The following is a 7,588-nucleotide window of genomic DNA, read 5'->3' as shown; positions in this document are numbered from 1 at the left end:
TACATCTGGGACTGAGAGTCCTGCAACTGCTGGGAACTCAGCCCCAGCAGCTGTGAACCCTGGGTCCCAGCAGCACTCCACAGTTGCCATGATCCAGAGTTTTACAGAGTCCCACAGTCTGGGATTGGGCTCCCCCTGCACCAGCAATAAGGCATATGATGGGATCTAATGTGCAATCCTACAATCACGGGTGGCATGGCAAGAGGTACAGTTGTGTGAATCATGCATTAAATCCCATCATAGCTTTACCTGACTGTGTAGAGGGGGTCTTTGGGTGAGGAATAATGAGTCTCAAACATTGTTATCAGCCAGCTTTAATAACACTGATAGATAGTGAGTTGTCTTTTATCATACTAGTATATCCTCTTGTTACTGATGGGTGAGATAACCTGGAACAGCCACTATGATATGGTATGGACTCAAGAGATCACAGTATTTAGATCTTATTTGGTGTTTTTCATCTACACAACTTAAGGTGCTTTATAGAAAAGTAGTATTGCTGCCATTACATTTTTATAGAAAAAAGAAACTCAGAAGCACAGAAAAATTAAATGACTTACATACTATATGCCTAAGCAGAGAATCATCATAGCTGGGAACAGAAGCTAAAATAAGTCCTGGGTGCTTTATTTGGTAGAACATACCATTCTTAAGTCAACCTGAAACCCTTGTAAGGATTCAAGCTACTTTTGGAAACAATCTAAATGTGTATTATGAAAAAAAAAAAAAAAAAATTAAACCTGAATTGGTATAAAAGGACATCTTTTTCCAGAGCTGCACACAGAATTTGATTAATATTAATTGGTAGAAAGTTAGTTGACCCTAAATTTTTTGTATCACAATACAAAACCAAAGTTATTTACTAAATAAAAAAGTCTTGGTCGTGTAATTCCAGGGTGATTAGGTCGTGATTGGATCCCTGCAACTCCCAGTGATTTCAGGACGGACTGAGGCCCAGAGAGTAATTTACCATCAAACTACAAATTGTTTACAAATATCCATATGTTCTGTAAAAGTAAATGGTTCCAATGTATTAAAATGAGATGAGCTTATTTTATTATTGCTTGCTTGGATATAACTACTCCACCTAAAAAGAAGCAGCAGTTATATGAAACAGGTTTTAATATCTACAGCTATTTTTAAAATTACGTGTGTCATACTCTGTCCTCAGTTAAGCATGCAAAAATCTTATTGAACAGAGTTGCCCATGCTCATATGAAGGCAAATCAATGTACTAAATTAAAAAAGAACTAAATAAGGTAAAATGAGATTTGGGATAAACTGTAACATTTTCCTTCATAATTATTTATTATATTTTCAGAACACAAAATTGCTCTATTAGCAGGCACCTCTCAGGAAATACATATATTCTAGAAGTTGCTCAGAGGCATATAAAAATTAAGGGGAAACTAAACAGTGGAGCTGAAAGTGGAAAAGACAACCGTCACATCAATAAAGTCACATGGTTACTTTGTAATGACGTATGCCTGGTATAATTTGGGTTTTTTTACAATGTCCTATAAAATAAAAATGGCATCTTTATTGTGCCTTCCATGCATACTGAAATAGGAATAGGTCTTAAGAGGAATCTAAATTAGGAAATGAAAACTGCCTTGCAAACCAATTCACTGAAGGAATTCCAGACATGATGAGGAAAGTGAATAACCTGGCACTGAAAAGGACAGCAGTGAAAGAAAACAGAGCACACTAGGAACGCATGCATGTACATACTTGTGCATATGAAGACATAAGAGAATTTAGAAAAATACAAATGACAGACTATATTAGTCAAATTACTTCTCTTTAGTACTTTACTTATCTAATTAGTTGTCTATTTACCACTTTCACTAAAAACCCACTGTAAAAATAAACAATAATATCATATATTTTCCAGTTTTGGCTAAAAATATACAATAAGATTACACACTCTATATAATTTTAGCTCTTGCTGTTTGCACAAATACCCCTAGGGAGTACAGGACTAATTTAAGGTTCACCAAATTGTTTTCTCTTCATTAGACCAAAATTGAAGACTGGATCTCCCTACTAGCAGACATTCTCCTCTGATCTCTTCAGAGAATAAACCAGACAATAATGGTTTAAATTAGGGGTTGGCAACCTTTAAGAAGAGCAGGTCACCACTTGTGACCCAGCCACTGCTGTGGGCCTCCAATTCCCTCCACCCTGCTCCAGCCCTCCCTGCTCTGTGCCCAGGGCTGCCCTCTTCCAGACTCCCCCGGGCTCTGCTTACTGTCGTCTCCAACTGCAACTGATTCCCATAGCCAATGACAAGCTACATTTGGAGACGAGGGTAAGCACATCTGCAGCAGCAGAGCATGAGAACACCTCTGAGCACAGAGCAAGGAGGGCTAGGATGACCCTCTGCTAGACACTCCACAAGTGTCAAACTGCCTCGGACAGAAAAATGTTGCTATATGCCACTGATCCCTGCTGCCAAAGGCTGGATCTGATCTCTTCAAGGGATAGAAGGCTGTATGTTGCTGACCCCAGTTTAAATAATCCATTTCATTCTTCTCACAAGAACATATCCTATCCAAATATGGAGTCTAACACTGATGACTGCAGCTCTCATTAAAAAAAATCTCAGTATATTAATGACCTGCTGCTGTTAATAGTTTTGTATTTTAGTCAGGTAGATTTCTCAACCAAAAGAATCGCAAGAAAGGGGAGGTTCAAGAAAGTCATAGTGCCTACATACCTGTGTTCATACTGGAATTTTTAAATCTTATATTTTAGGGCTGTCAATTAATCACAGTTAATGTATGCGATTAACACAAGAGCCAATTACTGCATTGATTTTGGGCTGCTGCAGCAGGAAGGGGGGGGGGCAGGGAGGAGCACACAGAGACACAGAAACAGACACACTAGAGGTGCACTGATATATTGGTGCCATATAGGGATACTGCATGCAGGTGTGCAGCTGCAGCATGCATGCATGCATGCATCCAGGAATGTAGCCCGGAAACGTGTAGAGCAGCACTGAGAAGATAAGTCTGTGGAGGGAAAGGGGAAGAGGCAGAGAGAGAGGGAAGGGGCGGGAGGGGGGCAGATCAAGGCCTCCATAGTAAGGGAGGGAGTAGGGCAGGGGCAGGGATGAATGCAACCCTGGGGCCAAAGTCAGGGCCGGGGTGGGTCATGGGATGGAGCCACAGGAGACTCATTCAGGGGTGCGGGGGCAGTTCCCCACTGCTGCGCACTCTCCCGGGAAAGGCATGGGAGGCATGTGCCTGCCAGATTTGTGGTTGGGGCAAAGGTGGGCTGCTTGCTGCAGGCTGGGCTATGCACCCTGCTGCCTTTGCCCCAGGAGCTGCACAATGCCTAGTTGTGCCACCTGCTGCTGGGCAGGCAGGGGACGCACAGCCAGTGTGTGGCTTTCGGGGCAAATGGGCAGCCCACCTCTGCCACGTGCACATATCTGGGGGCAAATGCCCCTCATGCCTTCCCTGGGGGTGCATGCAGTGGCAGGGAGCTGCCCCTCCCCCACCTCCAGCATCCCTGAACAAACCTCCCCCGGCTCTGTCCCATGACCCACTCGAGCCGCACAGTCCCATTCACCCCTGCTGCTGCCCCTTCCCTGCCCTACACCCTCCATCACCATAAGGGCCTTGATCTTCCCCCCTGCCCCTTCCTCTTCACAGACTTATCTGCTGTGCACTGCTCTACAAGCTGCCAGGCTGCATTCCTGTGGGGTTACCATATTTCCAGTTTCAAAAAAGAGGAAACCTGTGGTGGAGGAGGGTAATATGATTGGGGGGGGCATGATATGCCAGTGCCCTGCCCCTACTACTGCTCCTGACTCCCAAGCTACATCCCCCTCAGCCCTGCTGATGCCCCTCACTCCTAACCCACAGTACTCCACATCCTGCCAGGGTGTGCAGGGGTCGCCCTTCCCGGAGTCGAGACCCTCCCCTGCAGGGCCCCCTCTCTCCCTAGGCTCAAAATCCCATAAACACACCCCGCACCTACCACCCAACCATACAAAGTACCTGCATAATTCTGCATAAATTTTGAATTTTTCTGCTCATAATTTTGAATTTTTAGCTGGGTGATTAAAGTTGCAATTAATTGCAACTCATTTGTTTAATTATGCAACTAATCACGATCAAATTTTTGAATAGTTTGACAGCCCTATTAAATTTATTTATTGTATTTAATCAGAAACTCTTTCCAGTAACAAAAAATGCTTGGGCTTCCCTTTGGTTTTTAAAGAATAACAACAATAATGATATTGTTATTGTTGTTGGCCACGTTTCAGGACAAGAATGCAATCTCATAAGACTTGGTTGTACCTGATTTGGTCCAGGCAATCACAGGTGGTGGGTTACCTTCTGCTTCACAGTGAAAATCTACTGTGTGTCCTTCTAACACAACTTGGTCCTTGGGGCTCACTGTAAACTGTGGAGGAGCTGAACATAATCAAATAAATAAATAAATAAATACACATCTATCTATTTTTTTTAATTTTAAGCATATACATACATATGTATAATTATATAGCTACATACATACCATATATAGAACGTATATATATTTAAGTATGTGCATATAATTTATATGTATAATATAAATTACAAATTATATATAAGTTACACACACAGCTATTAGGGCTGCGCAAAATTTTGCCGGCAGTTTTGTTTCAAGGCTGTTTCGACTCATTTCGAGCTCACAACAGCAATACTGAAACAAAACAGAGAGCTTCAAAACAGCCTTGAAATGAAACAAGGCAAGTCCAAACGTTTTGAAATGTTTTAAACATTTCAAGTTTCGAAGCTCAAGATGGGCTTGCCTGCAGGGAAACAGAAAGTAAAGTAAGGAGAGGGAGGGGGAAGAGGGGGGAAGGGTTGGGGAAGGACTGCTCATTATTGACTGCAGCTTGCCAGTGACTGTCATCCTTTCCTGAGATCTCTTCCAATCCCAGTGCTCTGGGGGAGGGATGAAAAACTGCATAAAAGGCAGCATTGTTTGAACTGCCCTGCTTCCTGCCTCGGTGTCAGTTGAGTGAGGGCACACCTTAACAGACACACAGTGTCACCCACCCATGTCACAAGTTTTGCCTGTCAGCAGCTAGAGGTGCAGGGTCACAGAACCCACACTCCCCCTGCACCTATCTCCTTGATAGCTGGCAGGCTTCGTGGCCGCAGCAGGGGCTAGCATGCCTGCAGTTTTCACCCTGCTGTGCCTTAAACATAGTGTCACCCAGGTCACCAGTTTTGCTTGTCTGCACCTTGAAGTGCAGTTTCCCCCAACCCCCTGCACCTATCTCCTTGAAACTTGGCAGGCTTCATGGCCTCAGCAGGGGCTAGCAAGGAGGCAGTTTTGACCCTGCTGTGGCTTAACACATACACGTGACATGAGTTTTTTTGCTTTCAAGAATTTGAAGTGCAGTTTCCCTGAAACCCCTGCACCTATCTCCTTGAAACCTGGCAGACATCATGCCCTCAAAAGGGGCTACCATTCCTGCAAGTTTCATCCAAATCGGGCCACAAATGACACAGTTATAGGCTGTTTTGAGCTTCCCCATTATGGACGAAGCATCGAAACAGCGTCGAAACAGCAAAATTGTTTCGATGAAACAAAACGGAACAACAGTTTCAAATCGAAATGAAATTCAAAACAAAATGCTGTTCCGTCAAAACATCAAAACGCAAGTCAAAACAGAATGGTGCCATTTTGCACAGCCCTACTATCTATCTATCTAGATATACATTACGTATATAATGGTTTCAAATTAAAACACTATGAATGTTTAAATCAACTGGTTTACTTCCAAGGAAGAAAAGTGCTTTTCATATAACATTTTATGATAACAGAAGTAAGCAATAACTCAATAAGATATATATGTTTATAAAAAAAAGTGTGAAGCAGTTTAAATTCATTAAAATCAGACACACTTTTTACTGTATCTCTAGAGTGGATACATAAAATAAAAAATATGGAGGAACATGAATGTCAAGAACAATGTTTCGCTACCGGCTCATTAATACAAAACTACACAGAAATGAATTGTGCCAAATATTATACAGCTGGGACTCTAAGGATAAATGGTAAATAGTTCTGACTTGCATCTGAATCTTCAAAGCCATGGCAAACAGTAAATCAAACATGTTCCCATAGTCCCACCTCTAAAAAACATAATTCATTTCTCATACCAACCCAATCCATTTTGTGCACTACCAAGTGCATAAGGCATAGTCACCTTTTGTTAACCTGGGGCTATTCCTTTAATCCACTCAGGTTAAAAAGGTTGCTGCTTCAGACCTTTAATATACTGGGAAAAGCCCCTCTAAATTGACCTCTCTTCTAGGGTCTGTCTGACAAAATGAACCTGGCTTTCTCACAATTTGGTCAAAATAAGCCCACCTTCTTCTTGGGACATTGGTTCAGTTATTGGTAATGGTGTCCAGTCAAAGTTCAACACTTTAATTCTGTCTGATCACTTTAATCTGAACATGTGGTCTAGTCACTCACACCAAAGTCTATTTCACTTCCTTTGGGTAGACCTGTTGCTCTCCCATGACTTTGGTCCACATTGGAGTGTGCTTATGACATTTATTAATAAAGGATGTGTACAGGCATTCAAATGAACTGGTAGAAGTTAAGCAGCTTAGTAAAGGTGTTGGAGCTTCTACCAGAACTCTGTACATAGTCCACGGGGTCAGCTGCCTGCTCTGCAGACAGACTGCTTCACTGATGGCATACAGCCCAGGGGCCTCAGAACATGCACCCCGGTGCACTTTGCAGGCTCTGCAGTCTGCCCGCAGATGGTTGACAGCCCAGAGGACACAGGTCAGGGTGGACTGCCTGGCCCACATCCCCACTTTCCTCTCTCCCAGAGTGCATCTGCTGTCTTTTCAAAATGGTCCATTTCCCCTCCAGCTGCTCAATGTATACTCATCCCTCTGGCACCTGCCATCAGACCCAGTTCTAGCACAGGTTGGGTAGTCTGGTTGGGGTCAGGTGTCACTGGACTGGGGTTCGGTGCTTGTAGGTCTAGGGGTTAAGGTTGGGTGAGTTCAGTTTAATAGGGGTGGGGAGGGGGCAAAGATCTGGGGTCTCTGGTCCCAGGGGGGAGGGGGCGGGGAGTGGGCTGGTTCTTGTCTGGAGTGGGAAGGCAGTGGGGTCTGCTCCCAGTGATGGGGGGAGTGGTGGAGGGAGGACGCAGCTTTGTTTCATCCCATACCCAAACAGCACAGTTCCCATCAACAATTAAGCAAATCAAACCCCCTTAACACCAAGAGGAACTACTCAGGGCTTCCAGGTGTGAGGGGTAGGGGGCTCTAATGGTGAGGTTAAGAGCAGGTCAGGCCAGGTCCATGACAGGGAAGGGGTCACCGGGCTCTGAGAACAGACCAGGGTACGACAAGGTGTAACTTTTGGGGGGGAAAGAAGTGGGCTCCCCTCCCACCTCATGATTTAAAACCTGCACCTGCAGCCCTGTGCTTGTGACTGTAGGCCTGGGGCTCTGAAGTGCTTTATGGGTGGGTTGCAACCTACATATCACACTTCAAACCAACATCTACAGCCCTTCAGGGGTGCAGGATCCAGGGAGAATGCTGGTGGGGGGCTT

The 7,588-nt window shown here is 44.1% G+C and overlaps 1 protein-coding gene across 1 annotated transcript in view; it reads right to left on the bottom strand.

Moving 5' to 3' along the window:
• Positions 1–7,588, bottom strand: part of PXDNL (peroxidasin like) — a 352,571-nt gene that overhangs the window by 92,721 nt on the left and 252,262 nt on the right. The window contains exon 11 of the mRNA XM_014524383.2: positions 4,311–4,427. Coding sequence (XP_014379869.1) covers positions 4,311–4,427 — 117 coding nt within the window. The remainder of the gene's footprint in view (positions 1–4,310; positions 4,428–7,588) is intronic.

This window comes from Alligator sinensis, unplaced genomic scaffold, assembly GCF_000455745.1.
Source record: "Alligator sinensis unplaced genomic scaffold, ASM45574v1 scaffold1007_1, whole genome shotgun sequence".
Lineage (NCBI taxonomy): Eukaryota > Metazoa > Chordata > Crocodylia > Alligatoridae > Alligator > Alligator sinensis.
This window is presented reverse-complemented; position numbering and strand designations above follow the sequence as displayed.